General features: G+C 40.7%; 1 protein-coding gene and 1 long non-coding RNA gene across 5 annotated transcripts in view; one reads left to right on the top strand and one right to left on the bottom strand.

The window, feature by feature from the left end:
* Positions 1-6,648, top strand: part of LOC106012211 — a 12,828-nt gene extending 6,180 nt beyond the window's left edge. The window contains exon 3 of the long non-coding RNA XR_001184975.2: positions 5,293-6,648. This is a non-coding gene — a long non-coding RNA (uncharacterized LOC106012211). The remainder of the gene's footprint in view (positions 1-5,292) is intronic.
* Positions 1-11,995, bottom strand: part of LOC101846613 — a 94,410-nt gene extending 82,415 nt beyond the window's left edge. Inside the window, exons 1-3 of one of the 4 annotated variants that reach the window (XM_035970142.1) lie at positions 11,897-11,995; positions 8,042-8,572; positions 5,737-5,760 (exon numbers count right to left, since the gene is read on the bottom strand). In XM_035970142.1, the coding sequence (XP_035826035.1) occupies positions 5,737-5,760; positions 8,042-8,090 (73 nt within the window). In that variant the 5' untranslated portion in view covers positions 8,091-8,572; positions 11,897-11,995. Of the gene's footprint in view, positions 1-5,736; positions 5,761-8,041; positions 8,573-9,042; positions 9,609-11,896 lie in introns of those variants that run through there. The other 3 variants (XM_035970287.1, XM_005088772.3, XM_035970598.1) reach the window with 3 other exon arrangements.
* Between the last annotated feature and the right edge of the window lie 7,204 nt (positions 11,996-19,199).

Raw genomic sequence — 19,199 nt, forward strand, 5'->3', positions numbered from 1 at the left:
AGAGAGAGAGAGAGAGAGAGAGAGAGAGAGAGAGTCTTTAATTATTCAACAATCAGCCAACCTCAACCGAGGGGAAGTTCCGGACACGTTTTAGATTTTTGGGTTTGCGGAACGGGCTCAAGTCATTCGCGTTTCTTACTACATTCCTTTACGAATACGCTATTCCTTTTGTATTGCAGCTGCATTTTTAATAGTATTAGACTCAATTCCGAAGTAACATTCGAGAAAACGTCTTAAACGTCATGAACTTTGTATGAGACACTGGTGTATACACGATAAGCAATCAATAATTTTCCCTGCAAGCCGAAGATTGATTAGGATTTCATCGACCCTGTCTGTGGGAGAAGGATAATGTAAGAGTATCCGCGCATTCACGCCTCGCTGTGTAGATCCTAGCGACCATGAATAATAGTGTTTCTTTTATGTATTTACGAAAACCGCGCATTCGTAAGTAATGACGACAACAGTTCGACCTAGGTGCCGTAATGGTCTTCAGTTTATGTTCTATGATGATGACACATGTGGTTTAGCTAGAAAATAAGGGGTTCAGAGGGTGAAATGTACAGCAAGGTCGATATTCACAACTTGAAAATGATCATGACTTTACTCTTCCATTGGTAGAAATGCTTTGCCGTCTGTTACCTGACTCTAAAGGGCCTATTACACGACAGTGTGAATATTAGCTGAAATCGTAAGTTCGTCTCGAAGTTAGGCCTCACCCCCCGAAAAATCAGGCGATGCCTAAAGGTTGCTTCGGCCGACGTTCTGCCGCCTGCTGGCAAAAAGATGAAATAAACGGATCCAAAATAATGTCAGATTCGCAAACAGTGTATCAGAACTAGTTAATAAATGACTACCGAACGACTCATTCTTGCTGTATGTTAAATATCGCGTAAAAGTATAATTGTAAATTTTTAATGTGTACATAGTAGTCGCAATATTTCAAGTATGTCCGGGCGCATGGCATGATAATATGCATTGTGAAACAGAATATTTTTTGTGAGGGGTGCTGTACTTGAAATTGTTCATGCAGCTGTTACGGTCATGGCTTCATGGTGTATTGAATACATGAGTCAGCATCGTCGTGGTCAGATTTTCAATTTGCTAACGTTTTCCTGCACATCTGCGTGTATGTGTGCTCGTGTGATCCGACCTGCCTTCACTATGATCGTTGCAAGTACTAACAGCCGTGGGCGAAACCTATCAGTTCGAACTGATCGTGCAATATCCCTTTACTTAAAGTAAATCTCTACGAATCATGAGGTCATGGCCCTCTTGCAGGCTTTTTCGAATTTTGCTGTCTATTCTTAAGTGAAATCTTTTCAGTACAAATGCACTTTCATATTCAACGCTTCGAGGGTGCCGTAAACATTTGAGTCTGTGTTACGTGAGCATCGAAAACAGAAACTCCTGACCTCTCCAGTAACTCCAAGTTTGTATTCTTGTCTTGAATCCCCGGACATTTCAAAAGTGTATCGTCCCAAACCCGTTGGGCGCCTTTTCCTGTAGATATGCTGGTCTGTGGAAACAAAGATTGCCTTATGCTAGTCCCTACATTACAGAGCAACTTGTTACCCACATTGCTATAACGAACACTCGGATTCAACTAAATGAAAGGTCGGGCCCGAAAACCTCAAGGGGGTATTATGCGAACAGTTAGAACAGCTAGAACAGTTAGAAGTAACAGCTTTGGCCTCCGGTCAGCAAAAAGGCGAATCATAAAGCTGGCTTGTCTATGACCCTTATTACACGTGGATGATAGGAGCGCGCGTGCGCGTGCGCGTGCACACACACACACACACACACACACACACACACACACACACATACACACGCACAGACACATACACACACGCGCATACACACATACACACACACACACACACACACACACACACACACACACACACACACACACTCACATACACCATGCTCGTGCACGCGCGTTTGTGAAACCTTCTACTCAGGGAAAATTCCCACCATTCCGACGTAAATCATCTCCCATTCGCAAAATCCATATGGCGCAGTCTGACAATACCAGAACAGGCCCGTTTGCCAGCCCCCTGGAGGGGTCCATGTCTTTGTGCATAAAAAAATGAACGCAAGTTTTGGAAGGACCAGCGGTTTATAGAGAATGAAAGAGAGCAGGTGCAGGGCCGACAAATCACGTGCACCGTCTTAAAAATAGACAATTAGGCATATAATTCAACGAGTACACAGTGCAGCACAATTTATTTTTACACAATGACATGCTTAAGTCTCATGTTGCTCTTGGTGCCGATTGTGAGAAATTTCAGCAAAACTTAGTTCTTCTGATAATATCATAAGAGGATAGCCCTTTCTCTTTCCGAAGGATTTGAATGATTTGCTTTACAACTCAAACCTGAAAAATTACATGTTTATTAATGTTATACTTCAGGCACCAAGTAAAAAAACATGGTTCTTGTGCAATGGCAACTGGTGGTATTGGAAGGAGTGGCCACTCATATGAAATAGGTACAAGCAAAGCGATATCTTCCGCACATTGGAAATCAACGACTGGCAAAGACTTAAGTATAGAAATCTTTGTAAGAACTCTATGTTGCTGTTAAAGTATCGTTAACATGAATCTAATTCAAGCAGTCTATTGTCCATTGTGTACACAGCACAGAGACAGATAAGGCCGACAGGTTATGGTAGGACCGGCGGTCCACAGATAGAGAGAGAGAGAGAGAGAGAGAGAGAGAGAGAGAGAGATTTAGTCAAAAAACCGTGGCACAAGTTATCCTCAAACATCTCTATGGCACCCATACTTTGCACAGCAGTCTGTATTCATGTGTCTCAAAGTAATCGTATTTTCCCAAAACAATTGTGGCTAGATTTTTTAAAGCCTTTCTCCACAAATATAATATACAAAAAACTTTTTTTTTTAAGCCTTGCTTCAAAAATATAATACAAAAAATACTAACAAATGTCTGTCACGCTGAAAATGAGAGCACTTCCTGCTTTCCACACACATTTTGCATACGGATATTGCCTGTGTCAATGCTCACATATAGCGCTTTTTAGGGGCAAAGCTTAAAGAACACAACGTAGCCCTCAGCCAGAAAAAGTCGATTTTGGCGTCCAAAACCTTTATTTTTAATTTGGGAGGGGGGGGGGGGGCTATTTTAGTCCATAAACATCTACTCTGTCTATTAGAAACATTTCCAAGTGTCCAAAACATCTATAAGACGCTGACAATTTGCCTAAAAATTAGTAAATTTCGCGAGAATTAAAGTACCTCGATAAAAACAAATAGGCACTTTTAACCCCCCCTCCCCCTTACTCTATCACGCACGTCGTAGAGCCCAAAGTGATGCGTACCGTTGTAACCGTCAGTATTTTGCGTATTCACTCATACCTGCTTGACGCTGCTGTTAAGAAAACCAATTCTTATACAGGGCTAAACACTCTCTATGTGCGGATGACAAATTCTCGCATTTTGTTGGGTATTACCAGAGAGGTGGTATTACCTTGCTTATAATGCATGATACTCCCACAGTTTACCTTGACAACTTGCAACGGAAATTGCAAGCTAGTTTTTTTGTGAACACAGTTTTCAAATGTGTTACAAGTGGTGTTTTCTTGAAATACCTGCGATTTCAACCCGACTGTGAATATTACAGTAGTCAACTCATTAATTATTATTGATTATTGTGGATTTTGTGCTTGAAGCCTATCCTGCAACCAGACTATTTGTTAGACACAAAGGAACGATCGACCGTGCTGCTTCACTTTCCGTTTCACTTTCGCCTACAAATCGCTCACATTTACTAGACTTATTTTAGGTTATGGGAATGGAGGTTTTTAGATGTAAGTCCAAGATCTGGGCCTTCGGGCAGCAGATGTGTCTGACAAGTTTTGTTAATGATAGTGTAAGTACTCCTAGTTTGATTCTTCTCAAACCCAGACACTCGTTTCGTAAATGCATATTTTGAGCTGTAGCAACCTCTGCTCAAATTTTGTGGTGGTGGTGTAATCAAAAGCAGTTTCTTTTCGATTGTTCTCAATCCTGGAGACTTCATAAATGAAAGCAGTTTCAGTCTCGTTAGATATTTCTCAAACCCAGACACTCATTTCGTAAATACGTGTTTTCAGCTACTCTTATGCATTTGGGCAGCAGGAGCATCTACCTAAAACTTTATAATGCAAACTTTTGAGAAAGGGGTTTCCGTCCTGTTGGTGATTATTCTCAAACAAAGACCTTTACTTCATAACTGCCCGTTTTGAGCTAGAATCATGCTCTCATGCCGCTGGATGGTCAACCCAAGAATTTAAATTTTGAAATGCCAATTGCAATCAGTACAAGCTAACACGACTTTTTTAAAATTGATCACAGGTGACACTTGTTTGAACAATGACTTTGAAACAGTAAGCTTAAAGAAATTGTTCAACTTCTAAAAATACAGGCAGGGGCAGACGGCAAGGACTCCTGCCACTACCGCTGTCTAGTTCCTAGTCTGGGTAGACTGCAGCTCTGATCAACATGCCAGCTTGTGACTTTGCATCCAGTAGCTGAAAAATTTTCTAGTGCTAGTGTGAGCACTCGAAGTGGTTTCTGTCCCATTTTACTATTTTTAAACCCAGGCACTCGTTTCATAAATGCACGTTTTGAGGTAAAAATTATGCTTTTGTGCAACATTCGCGTCCTACCAAATGTCATTATGCTAATGCACACGAAGGCAGTTTCCATTTCATTGTTCTTAACCCCAGGCACTTCATAATTGCACTTCTTGAGCTAAAATTATACCTTCAGGCAGCGGGAGCGTCTGTCAAAATTGTATAATGCCAGTGTTCTCGAAAGGGGTTTCCGTCCTGTTGGTGATTGTTCTCAATCGCAGAAAAATGTTCTGATGTTAGTGATTCTGTCCCATTTAAATTTTCTCAAAAATAGACACATCTTTCATAAATGCATGTTTTGTGTTAGAATTATGCCTTCGGGCAGCGGGAGCGTCTGCCCAAAATTATATTATGCCACTGTACTCGAAAGTAGTTTTCGTTTAATTGTTTTCAAACCCAGGCACTTCATAATTAAATGTTATGAACTAAAATTATGCCTTCTGACACAGGAAGCGTTTGCGCAAAATTTCATTAAGTGAGTGTACTCGAAAGGGATTCCATCCTGTTGACAACTGATCTCAGACCAAGACACTCACTTTATAACTGCACGTTTTGAGCTAGAATTATGCCCCAGGTCAGCCGGAACGTCTACCCAAAATTTTGAAATGCCAATTGCAATTAGTTACGAGACTTTTATTATTGTTTTCACAGGTGTAACTTGTTTGACGACGGAAAATCGCCCTTTGAAGCTTGAGGGTACAAGAAATCATTCGAATGCTAAAAGGACAGGCAGACGCAAGACGGCAAGGACTCCTCTACCACCACTGTAGTCTAGTTCCTGTGCAGACTGCAGCTCCGATCCACACGCACGAAGTGACAGTGCTTCGGTGACTACCCCACCAGTTGCTAAAAACACGCCAGCTTTCCCACCAGCACAAGCAACACCGCTTCACAAATAAAGCCGGACAAGAACAATTTTATTACAATACCCATAGGAAATCATAATGAAAACTTTACAACACTGTGCTCGCATAAGACACCTGCAAATCTATTTCACAATGTGGTGCGTGGTGATTGCAAAGACCTTGACACAAGACAATGTGCCAGTGTCCTGTTTACTGACATTGATAGATAATGGTGGTCCCTCATACGAACCTGGGGCTGGGGTCACTGGTTTTTCTTGAAGTGCCATTTTTGTGAATAGAAAGTGAGGATGATTGGATGCAGCACATTTGTAAGGTAAACGATTTTATTTTAATTTAGGTGTTTTACACCACTTTTACGTCCTGGACACAAATTAGATCAATTTGGTGGGTCTCTCGCCCTGCCTGTTAGGGTCAACCCTGCATGAGAGAGGAGTAACACTTCAGCAAAAAGACATATCTCTGTACTGGAAAAAAAAATTCCCACTCAGAAATCGAATTCGGGTCTAACAAGTGTGACACTGAAGTTCCTAAATGCTACACTATAGTACTGGTGTAAACAATGCTCATTTCAATTTTTTTTCGTTTGTGTTTTATAGTACTAAGTATATAAAATATTCCAGGGCGCTACTGCGTATATCCTATATAATATTCCAGCGCATTTTGGTATAAAAATCTAATTTATACCCATTCCCTGGATTATCAGCTTGTTTTGTTTGTTTGTTTGTCAGTTTGTTTGTCTGTTTGTCGTTGTTTATTTTATATTTCGAGGGTGGTATTGGGGGTTTTAGTCGATGATACTTTTTTCCAAATTCACGCTGTTTTACTTTAATTTATTAAATACACATTCCAGATGTATTAATGAATAATATACACATATGCCCTGTTTTAGAACTTAATGTTGAAATACACCAGTATGGATTCATTTAAAAAAAACAAATTTTCTCAAAACTATGATTTTCGTTTAGGGGTGGGTTACCTGCGCTGGTATATTTCTGAAAGTACATATCACAGCTCAATCTCACTTTGCATGACTGTTTCTAGATAATAGTTGTATGTCAGAAACATACAAAAATATTATTGTGATATATTTTCTGTGAGTGCAAAAATGATTGATGTTATCAATAAAATTTGTAATGAATAGTTTGTCCAATTATCGTTAATGACACTAAAGAGGCAGTTATAAGAGAAGTATGAGACTATATGGCTCTTTTCGTCTATGCAGACGGCCATGAGACTAAGGAAAAACAAATTAATCTTAGCACGTTGCAGGGTGTACATTCAGAAAGACTGTGTGAAAATGTCATAGCTGTTTCGATCAAATTAATCACAATCTCCGAGAAGAGTGTGCGCTCATTTTGGTTTGTTGAACCCTTTTCAACTCAAGGATTCAGGAAATCGTCAGTGGAATCATGTGAATCACATTATACTTTACTAGCTGGGCCCTCTTTCGATGAAAGGAATGATCGGTGCTCTAACATCAACTGAAAGTCATTGGCCTACTATATTTACACTCTACTACATGTAGAAGGGATCGGTAAATCTTGAGAAAGGAAAAAACAAAAATTAAAAGGTCTAGATCTATGCCCTCAAAACAAAATGCGCCTTGTGTAATAACACTTCCGGCTCTTCCGCTCTTAAGGACCGCTACGCAGATTTTTTTCATTGCCTACATTTTCATTGCCTACATTTTCATTGCCTACATTTTCACACAGTCATTGGCCTACTATATTTACACTCTACTACATGTAGAAGGGAGCAATAAATCTTGAGAGATGAAAAAAATTAGAAGGTCTAGATCTATGCCCTCAAAACAAAATGCACCTTGCGTAATAACACTTCTGGCACTTCCGCTGTTAAGGACCGCTACGCAGATTTCTTTCATTTCTCAGTGGAATAAACATAAATTTCAAAGAAGGACGAGAACTTTTTGTCAAATATATTTTTCTAAATTCAGGAAATGAAAAAATAAAAAATCGGGCTCAGTCATGGGGACTTATCTATCTTTACCGCGTTATAATTGCGACGTCAGGGAGGATCCTACTGGAAGGGTTTTTAGTAAAACTGGAAAGAGTACAATCTGGGATGATCATTTGTAAAATACACTGAGAAAAAGGGGGGGGGGGCATGGCACTTTTGGCTCTCATATAGCACCATCACTGGTCGTCTGTCTCTCTTGTGCAATAGCCTCGAGGCATCAAGGTAAAAAGTGATCGATTGAGTCGAATCGATTTCGACAATAGGATCTCTTACAACATACGCCACCTGCACATTAGTAGTGACAAATTCTTACAACAACAATAATACGGGAAAGTGCATTGTTAATTACTTTGAGGTATCATGTGGGCGACCCTGATTCAAATCCTCAGAAGGGATGATTCTTCGCCTTCAAAGTCCCCACTTACTCCTGCTGGTCTTTTTTTAGATTGATGTAAATATTCGAAGAACCCAGCTCTAACACAACTTTTCAATGTTAATCGGGGTATAAATAAGCAATGTATTGGATTACTGTCATCTGTAACAATGAAGAAACTCACCCGCTACAATCCAAACAATGACGGCAAATCTACGAAGTGACGTAATCATCTCGAAGACAGCGGCTTTACCAACGCAGGGAGTCTGAGCCGTAGCTGAAAGGGGAAGGCTCAATAGTACAACAGCAACCTTGTCCTCGATAAGGACAAGCTGGCGACGATCTTTAGTGCTTACATTGGATCAGAGATCACCAGCCATCCAAACTGACTGGCCTAAAACGACGTACAACTGATTACAAGCTCGGAATTCAGCAGTGTTTGTGTTGATTTCAATTGGAATTAAGTATCTTTGCTTCTACGAAAAAAATTGTCACCATCACAGCATAGTTGTGTTCTTTTTCAAAGTCACTTTACGAATGTGTGTTAGGTGAACAGTATCTTCATAACATCCTAATTACTGCAGTGAGGTACCTGGATAAGTGCGGCAAAAGAATTCAGGCCGGACTACTTAGCAGAAAGTATTGTGGTGTCAAGACGTGCATCATCCAGCATTTTGAAGCTATCACAATGGTGTTTCCAGGAAATACACAACACCTGTTGAAAAAATAAGAACATCATGATCTCGGACAACAAAAGTACAGCCCTTATTATAGATAACGAGTTCCAAATGAAGTGAAGTATGGGTGGGAGAGAGAGACCTGGGACAATGACTGCTTCAACAAAACGTTGTAAACTGAAATACAGGGTGATCCAAAGAAAAAAACAACTTTGCTATTTTTTTCCTTCTAAATATCTAGCACAAAATTTGTACACTAATTTGAAATAGATAAAATTCATTCAAAAAGAATTTGTTTGTCATGAAATTCATACTAAAGAAACTTATTTCCGAAAACGGAAAGGTACCATTCTAAAAGATCTTGAGAGGAAAATAATGAGATAATTGGTTTGTTTTTCCCGTTTCTTTTCTTTTCAGAATTTAAGTTTTTCCATCCCTAAAATATTTAAACAATATTTCTTTTCTCTTACAGAGTTTCAAAATATTCTAAGAACTCTGGAAAATTTACCTTTTATTTTTCCTGTTAGCACTTTTCTCGAGAAAGTATAACAGAGTTTCCCCGTTGCCTACTGCCGGGATGTGTACATGTTTCTCTTTTAGCCTTTGCCATCCAGTGACAACCATCAAGAATGTGAAGGCTTTAGTAGGATTTATGGCGCCTCCAGTGGCCAAAAGGGTCTCTTTTGAGGTATTTATTTGAGGTTTTCATTGAAACACCAGTGTTACCAGGGTTCTACTTTACTCTCCTTGACAATCTCCCATTTGGATCGCAATTGCTTAGCAGCAAATCTCCATATCACGAAGGCATTCAATTTGCCACCACCGTTTAGTACCTCCCATGTATAAGATATCCGATGCTTATTACATAACCTAGAGTCATATTAATATGCTTAGATGGATATATGCCCGTCAACCCTCAGCGTTGTTCCCAGTCTCATCGGAAAAAAGTCCAATGTCCAATTTTTCACTACAAATAAAAGAGGCCTTTGCGTGCTCTACTCCAAACGTTTACCAGAACAAAGTGACCTTATGAAGAGGGTCGGGAAAACGGCCAGTAGGAAAAGCCAGACACGGGCACTGAGTGCGTGTCTGTTTCGCATAAATCCCCAATCAGATCAATAATCTTGGAGCCTTTTCATATCGATTATTGCTCGGTCTTCTGAAGCTGGCACATGAGTAGTCCATTCCAGCGACAGAAAAGTGAGGGGAAATCAGCACACTGGGGTTGTGTTGTGCTCACCTCATGATGCAGCTTTACTTGAAATAGTTAAACGCCCATTTATGAATGAAAACATATCAAAATATAAAATACTTTTATTTTGTACTGGTTCATTACGATCACACAACACTTAAAAAACAACAACAATACATAACAAGAATGAGAGGGAATCGACTATACTTATATTATCGTCTCCTTCAATCGTTCTATTCCAGGACAGGTACCATGGAAAGTATCATTATGTAACAAAGAGACAGAAAAACAGATAGATAGATAGATAGATAGATAGATAGATAGATAGATAGATAGATAGATAGATAGATAGATAGATAGATAGATAGACAGATAGGTAGACAGATAGAGCGAGAGATAAAGAGAGAGAGAGAGAGAGAGAGAGAGAGAGAGAGAGTGAGATCATAGAGAGAAATATAGAAAGCGAGAGAGAGGGAAAGAAGGGGATGGAGCAATAAGAGATTGGAGTGGGGTGAGGTATAAAGAGAGAAAAAGATGGAGTAAGGATGAACATCTCTGACAAATAGTGGGATCGAGGGTAGACATTAAGAGGGAAAAAGGGAAGAGAAAGATAGAGAATGGAGGAAAAAGAGGAGGAGGAGGAAGAAGAGGAGGCGTAGGAGTAAAAGGTTGAACTGAAGGAAGAAAGACAGGAGAATGGAGAAGGATCATACACTTTAGCTTTTCCAAGTGCAAAGTCTGTCTTTTCCACAGGGGGAATAGGTACGCACCAATGGCACAACTTTACGAGCACATAAACTCACTTCGTCTACTAAAGTACACTCTTTCTAGAAGCACAGGATTCAGAATGACAAATTATAATTATTGGTCTGGGGAGAAGAAACTTCCCACGCATTATTTTAAAAGATGAGTTTTACTGATTCCACTCTTGCCTTCTAAAAAAATATTGACAAATTTTAGCACTTCACACAAGCTCATTTCGTATCGATGTGTAAGCATGTGCGTGCGATAAGCAAGTAGATGTGCGTGAGTGTGTGTGTGTGTGTGTGTGTGTGTGTGTGTGTGTGTGTGTGTGTGTGTGTGCGTGTGTGTGTGCGCGCGCACGCACGCGCGCGTGAATATTGTTCGTACATGCATTTATGTAAAGCGCCTAGAGCTGTGTTCACACAGGAGTAGGCACTATAGAAATGATCTACATTATTATTATTATTATTATTATTATTATTATTATTATTATCATTATTATTATTATTTTTATCATTATTATTATTTTTATCATTATTATTAACTCTCATGCATGTCTGACTCATTCAAATGATACTGCTAATTTACCAGATTTGATGTTGTTTTGATACATAAAATATATCTGTGGACCTTTGTTACTTCTGATCACTTGAAAATGTCTAGAACAGTAATTAAAATATTATAACTGTGGTTTACTTTTGTTTTCACTGGTATTTTTATGTCATTGTGAAATAGGAAAACAATGTGTGCCCCAAGTATAATTAAAACCTGATGTTGTTAAAACTTGAACGCAGATCTGAAATCAGTGACTCAACATTACAGTAGATCTCGGTGACACGGAACTAAAAAGCACAACAAAACCCACTACGTGTATAATGTATCGGGGGACAGAACAAAGTTGACATTTTTTTACCACTTAAAATGTGAATGCATATTTTCCAGCGGGAAACAATATTATGTCCTTTATCAACCAACTTAGACCACCATACAATCATTATACCATGATATGTTAGTCTTCGTTTTAATAATATTCATACCTCTCGAGCTGAATAGCTGTCGCCAGGAAGCTTTTTGCGAAGTTACGTTTAGGAATAATTGGACGCTTACTATTTTCCCTTTTGTTTGTGAAAAATTTAAACATTGATTAGACTTTTAAAAAGACAATTAATTAACTGACGTGGTAAGAATCGTTAAATCTTTATTTCAACAATTCTAATATACTTTGAGGGCTCCGTAATCTTTGGCGAAGTTGCAGGAAACCTTACACGTGTCCAGTTTCAGAGTAATGTGAATGTTTCGTTTCATTATTAAATTACTGCTCACACATGCGGTTACAGGTGAAAGACTCAAAAACTGGATAGAAAGAAATCAGGTGAAAATGGCAGAGACTCATTTAAATCGTTTATTTATATAAAAACAGTCTTACCTGTGGCTTCCATCGAGAATACAAGACTTCACAGCAACTGAGTAAGGCGGTAGCGGAAGCTGCCGTTGCGCAGGGGTCTCGAGAATCGTTGCGTCTCGTGACACTTGGAAGCGGGGGCTAGTACTCATTCATACTCACAATGGAATCGATTCGAAATGAGTTGAATCAAGAAGAGCCCACATATCGTCCAATGATTTATTAGCTTCAATTTACGTGAAAAGTAATTAAATCCAAAACAGAAAACATACAGAGTTCACTGAACAGAATGTTTGTGAAATATAATCGTATAATTTACATTCAAACAGCTTCAAAACACAATTCCCTAATCAGTATCGATAAATATTTAAAATATATTTTGCTCTGGCACGAATGAGGACAGGGGTAGACGAGATTAAAATTAAAATAGTCGCAGTTACTGTTATGTGTAGAGAGGCAACGAGAAAGGGTTTCTTTAAAAAAATTTTTATTTATGAGGCGACTCGCCGTAGAAGTATTCTACATAATAGCTATAAAACGTTTAAAAGATCATGTCTATGTCTACGTTTCTGTCTCTCAGCTTCAATCACGCTACAAACAAGAGGGAGTGGAAGAAGGGAAGAAAGGGAAAGAAGAAAAAAAAGAAAGTTGTATCCAAAGGAGCCAAAGCTTTGTTCTAAATTTGTTTACGCCTTTAACTGTGACAGATGAGACAAGGATAAGTATTATTGAAATCGACACCTGATGACATGATATGCCTATGGTCTTCCAAATGTTATTAACCTAAAGACTGGAAACAGAATTATATTTGTGAGGCAGCGTGGGGAAATCAGGCGCTCGCCAAAATAATGATATGAAAGAAACTGGTATTTTTCTGACAGTTTGGCAACTTTTATCGATTTTTTTGTGTGTGTTTTTTTTGTTTTTTTTTGGCGTAACGTCATTGTTGTCAATTAAGAACGCATTTATGTGTGGATTTTACTAAAAACAAAAGTTGATTAAAGGCACAAATGATTTAAGTTTTCAGTTTCCACGGACTATCAAGGTATGGAAATAACGAGACTTTGCCGGCCATTTTTTCACTAATTCTACCTTTGGAACACAGGCAACCCCACCTTCTTCAATCTCAAATATCTCGACTTTTATTCTAGATGGATGGGTATTTTTCTCACCGATGACTACACAACGGAACAAGCATTAAGGTGAGACCAATAACTCCACATGCCCCAAAACTGACTAGCGCCTGATTCCACCACTGTGTGACATATTTTTAAAAATTGATAACACTAAAACTCAAACACAATCCCAAACCCTAAGTCACACCCTTACGTTTAACCTAAGCCTAAGCCTAAGCCTGAGCCAAAGCCTAAACTTAAGCTTGACCTAAGCCTAAGCTTAAGCCTAAGCTGAGCCTAAGCCTAGGTTTAAGGCCTATGTCTATGCCTACACCTACACATAAGCTTAAGCCAAAGCCTAAACTTAAGCTACGCCTAAGCCTAAGCCTACGCCTACACCTAAGCCTGCGCCTACTCCTAAGTCTAAGCCAAAACCTAAACTTAAGCTAAGCCTAGGCCTAAGCCTTAGCCTAAGCCTAAATATTTTTAAAAGACTGTTGGTGTTTGGAGGAGCCCTATTGTGTAGGTTAGGGTTAACCCAGGAAAATGCCTGTATCGATACTTCTAAAATTTCATGATAGTGAAAAAAGATCCTGCACTAGATGATGCTCCACTCCTCTCAGTCTCAAAATCACGGTGGCGCCACCTGACAATTTGCCCGAACTTTGGAAACAGATGACTATGAAAGTATTGGGAAAATATCAGGGTAGTATCGACTTCACACTCGTATCGCAGTTACGTTCTATGAAAATGTAATGTCTAAGTTTTATTTTAAACAAAAGATGAATGTATCTATAGAAAGAGCTGCTAAAGAAAACGCATGAAAAATATAGTTGTATATTGTTCAGTGTCTTTTGGGGGAAAGTCTATGTTTTTGAGGTCCTCAATGACTCTGAAGAGAGGAGAAAGGTCTAATGAGTTTGTCGTTGTTTTTTAATTTGTTTATTGTGCCTGTAAGTGTAGATGTTCTAAAATGCAGTCGTGTGCTATGTGTTCTGGTGTTGAGCTCTGTTTTATCGTGTACTGCAGGGAGAGTTATGAACTTCTGAATGTTAGTGATAGTATGTTTGCTTTAGCCTGGAGGCCCCCAGAGCAAGATGGAGTCTCTGGATTTGTACTGGGTCTAGAATTTTTAGGATGTGGGTTTTGCCGATCCATATACTTGACAGCCGTAGACAAGCCTGGATCGGACAAGGGAAGAGAATGTGTTTTGAGTCCCTCCCCCCACTCAAGATGAGATTGAACTTTTATAGCGGAGGCCTTCATGAAATGAAGGTAAGTTTTTGGCAAATATTATTCCGAGGAAACGAACCTGGTACTGGTCAGGAATCCTTTCCCAGTATAGTGACAAATCCAGCTACAGTACAAGTCGGCCTGGTTGGCAGAAGTGTACTGCAACCGTCTTTGACAGGGAAAACTTAAAACTTTTCAAATTTGTACAACTCCGTTTGCAGCTACGTTTCCATTATATTATTTTATTTTAGTTGAGGACTTTTGGAACGACAGCATAACAGAAAGTCGTCAACGTACAACGAGTTGTCTATGTTATTTTGGAGGGTCTGAACTATTGAAAAGATCTTTATTTCGAAGAGGAGATGAGAAATGATGCTTCCCCCTTTAAGAGGGGATCTGAAAGGGAGGATCCAACACGAACCTGGAAGGAACGGTTCTTGAGAAATATGCCAATGAAGGCAGGGAGGTGACCGCAAAGGCTGAGAGCGTGCAGGTTTCTAAGAATTCCGTACTTCCAGGTAGTGTCTAAAGCTTTTTTTAATTCGAAAAAGATGGCGATGATGTGGCCTCCTTCGGCAAAGGTCCCACGTATAAAAGTCTCCAGTCGGACCAGGTGATCCATAGTGGACCGAGTTTTTCTTAATCCGCACTGAAGACCGCTCAAAGAGCCTGTTGTCTCCCATAACCACATGGGTCGCCTGTTGATCATTTTTCTATTAGTTTGCATAAACAGCACGTTAAAGAGATAGGTCTGAAGTTGGATGGGTGCGTATGTGTGGCTTTTATTTGGTTTGGGGGTTGGAACTGTGCAGCACGTTAAAGAGATAGGTCTGAAGTTGGATGGGAGCGTATGTGTGGCTTTTATTTGGTTTGGGGGTTGGAACTGTGTGCCACAGCCACATGTCAATGAATAATGCTAGAAGAAGTGTGAGCGTCTCTGTAGGTCTAATGATCTGGTTTTGGGTTTCATCCGGACCCAGGGCTGTATTGCTCAGGTCCGAGATGCATAATGTTAATTTGTCTAGTGTGAAGTCTGCGTTGCAGGTTTCTGTTTTGTATAAGTGGAAGTTGTTGTTCTCTGTTAGTTTTGATGTTTTGGAAGGTGGTGTTGTCGTTTGTTTTGGATGGATTTTAGGAGAGAGAACTATTGTGTTTGCGATGTCTATCTGCGTTTCTGTTGGGGTGCCGTCCGGTCTCTGAACATGCCACATGGTGTCTGTGCTTCTACCCAAAATATTTTAAAACTATTTTGAAAACTGTGTTGAGTGGTGTCTGACTGTTGGTTTTGGAATATTTTGTTTTCTGTGGTGTTGTTGTCGACGGCTCTTTGATATGCTGCATTCTTTTTCTTTACCGCATCATCACACTACCTAGAGTACCAGACCTTACTCTTTCCTTGTTTTGGAGATGGTTCTGGTAAGTATTCGTGGCATATTTCTAAAGGCGTTTCGAGAAATTTGTCATAGTCGAGGTCGAAAATGGGGTTCGAAATCTGGAAGCATTCAATGGTGAACCCATCCCTGTATGCTTTTTGAAACGGAAGCGTTCCGTGATTGGGACTTGGGAAATGATACGCACGGTCATCTTGCACAGACCTCTCAAGATCTGGGACTAGGACAGGGGTACACAAGGTGAGTTCAAAAGATTAAGTGTTATAAAAGGATCTGTTTCTCTAAGGCGGGGAACCTATCATTCAGAGGCAGATGTTAATTAAAATTTGTATTTGTGGGCGTAACTCCTCAAAGGAGGCTGTGGGTATTAAAATCACCTAGCAAAATAAAGGGCTTTGGGATTTTGAGCTTTAAATAGTTTAGTAGGGTTATTTTGAAGGGGTAATTTGGCGGGACATAGACAGAGCAGATCGTGATTTGTCTGCCGAGGGTGGTTCATATGGCAATATCTGGTACAGTCGTCTTAAGATGTATTTGTTAGTGAGGTGTGTTGTTATCGATTTAGACGGTGGTTCTTCAGCGCCCTCAAGGTCGTCTACAGACCCACCTCATCAGGGCAGTCTCCTCTCCTCAGCGCAGACGCGGGCACGCTGATAACAGACAAGGAGAAAATACTCGAGCGCTGGGCACAACACTTGAACAGTGTCCTCAATAGACCATCATCCATCAACAGTGAAGCCATTGAAAGACCTCCACAAGTGCCAACTGACAACACTCTGGCAAACCCACCAACTGTGCCGATTCCACTCCAGCTGAAATCTACACTTCCGGAGGCCTGACACTAATAGACAGACTGACAAGCCTGTTTACCTCCATGTGGTTAAAAGAGAAGCTGCCACAGGAACTCAAAGAAGCTTCGATTGGACATGATCTTCGCTGCTCGTCAACTACAAAAGAAATACCAAGAGCAGAACTGTGGACCTGACGAAAGCATTTGACACTGTCTGCCGTGAAGGGCTGAGGAGGATCAAGGCCTAGTTCGAGTGCCCCGCAAAGTTCATCGTGATGGTCCAACAATTTCACGATGGCATAACCGCAAGAGTGCAGGACGGTGGTGTGTACTCCCAGCCCTTCCCCGTCACTAATTGAGTGGAGCAGGGCTGCGTGCTGGCCCCCACTCTGTTCAGCATGATATTCTCAGCTATGCTGACCGACGCCCGTAACGACGGAAATATCGTTGTCGGTTTTCGTTACCTCACAGATAGGAATTTCTTTAACCTTTGTAGGCTACAGGCGAAGACCAAAGTCCATGAAGGCACAGCCTGCGATTTCCTCTTTGTGGACGAATACGCGCTGAATGCCAGCACACAGTCAAACATGCAGGGAAGCCTGGACCGTTTTTCTAAACCCTGTGATATTTTGGCCTCATTATCTCCACAAAGAAGACCGAAGTACTGCACCAGCCAGCCCCATCGGCTCCTTACATAAAGCCCCAATTTTACATCTACGGCCAGAGACTGGTAGTGGCAGACAGGTTAGTTTACCTCGGTAGCTGAGCCTCAACACCAAGCCCAAAGCGTATACAGCAATAGTTCTACCATCCATGCTCTACGCCTGCGAAACGTGGACAGTTTACAGCCGGCATGCCGATCAGCTCGATGCATTATACATGAGATGCCTCAGGATCCCGCTTCGTATCTAGTGGCATGACAGAGTCCCAGACACTGGGGTACTTCGGTGGGCCAAAATGGCGAGCATTTACACTATCCTACAGAGCTCTCAGCTACAGGGGACCAGTCACGTTCCTTGCAAGGACGACTCTCGCTTCCCAAAGGTTACTCCATTTTGAGCTGACTCTAGGCAAACGGTCTCTCGGCGGACAGAAAAAAACCCGCTTCTGAAAGCATCCCTGAAAAGATGTGACATTCCTCTTTCCACCTGGGAAGAAGCTGCTCGCAATTGCAGTTTGGCGCTCCTTAGTAAGATTGAGAGACGATAAGTTCGAAGAAAGACGTATCAGAAATAAAGAATGGAGACAGCAGTCTAGTTCAGCCCCAAAACATCCAATGCCCCCACTGCAAGAAACATTTCCGAGCAAAGATTGGCCTGATCAGCCATCTCCGCACACACCCCACCCTTCCAGTGCTATGAATTCAAGGCCATCTACGCCAGCGAAGGACAAACATCGGTGGTTCCTCTAAAAAAACTGGTTTTCTGTGTGAATATGAGGATGTGCAGTAAATCCTCTTTAGTCTATAGTTAAGCTGGGGCGAACTTTGTCTCCTGAATACAGACCACAATTTAGCGGTATGACCTGAAAGTATCGCAATTCCATTGCAGGACTGTCATTATGAGGGCTTTTTAGATTTGGAGCACAAAGGCCCAGTCATGGATAGACTCTGCATCTTCTTTGGAGATTTGAGGAAGGAGTGACAGGCCCAACCCCTCCTCGGGAGAGACCGATGAGGTGGATCGGACTTGTCATTAGCCATGAGGAGGGGGTGTTTGCTGGATGTATAAGGGGGGGGGGTATTGGGTAGACGGGAGATAGGGTAGGGAAGAGGGGAGAGGGAAACTCACACTTCATCAGAGGGGTGGGACGTGAGGAGGAAGAGGAAGAAGAAGAAGAGGAAGGGATAATAGAGGGGGGAGGGGAAGAAGAGAGAGCGTAGGAGGAGTCAGCCCGTCCTCCCCTGGAACCCCAAAGCGACTGGCAAGTGGTGCCTCAAAAGTGGGTAGTGCGTGGGTAAAAGGGACATTTTTTATCTTCCACGTAGGGGGTTTCACGAAAAAATTAAAAAACCCATTAATTTGACCAAAATATATGTCACTAGATAGAGCTAAAGGAGCTGAGAAAAAAAAACTGCATGAAGATTGGATAAACGGTTCAAAAGTTATGCAACTTTATTGTTGCGAATTAGAGCATTTTTCGGGGATAATTAATTACTTACGTATGGCACCAAAATACGCGAAATGAGGCAGGAGAAAGACAACTTAGCAACAGTTTTCCTTAGTTCAAAGAAAAGTTGCCAGTAAAACATAATATGATAATCATACATTTCCATAAAGGTTATGCAATTGCCTACATGATAAACAATGTATTACGTAATATGCAAAGTCATGTGACCAAATATGGCCGCCAATATGGCCGCCATTGATGAAACCAGCAACTGATTTTGACTTAATGTTTTATGTCAAAAGTGTACAAAATTATATATTTTGTTAATCAGCACGACTAGGCGCATCTAATGAACTGTAAAAAAAAGCAACAATAAATCCATTTTAATTTTTACAAATCATATTTCACCCCGAAAAAATTTATGTAGTTGGGCACGGAAAACACGAACCTTGAAAACTGAAAATCATGAACAGCTCGTACAAATTGCCATTCCCTGCCTGATATCTCCTCAATTTTTCATCACCTTTAGCCCTTAACCCGAATTATGGATGTGTCGAAGACGTTTGTCATTCCCCCGATGTATTTAAATTATTCGTGCCTGACTTTAGTGATTTTGAATCTAATTCCCAAATGCAAACAGTCTTGAGCAAAAGTATACATTCTTTACATCGGCAAAAAGTGATGCATCC

The sequence above is a fragment of the Aplysia californica genome, unplaced genomic scaffold, assembly GCF_000002075.1.
Source record: "Aplysia californica isolate F4 #8 unplaced genomic scaffold, AplCal3.0 scaffold00001, whole genome shotgun sequence".
Lineage (NCBI taxonomy): Eukaryota > Metazoa > Mollusca > Gastropoda > Aplysiida > Aplysiidae > Aplysia > Aplysia californica.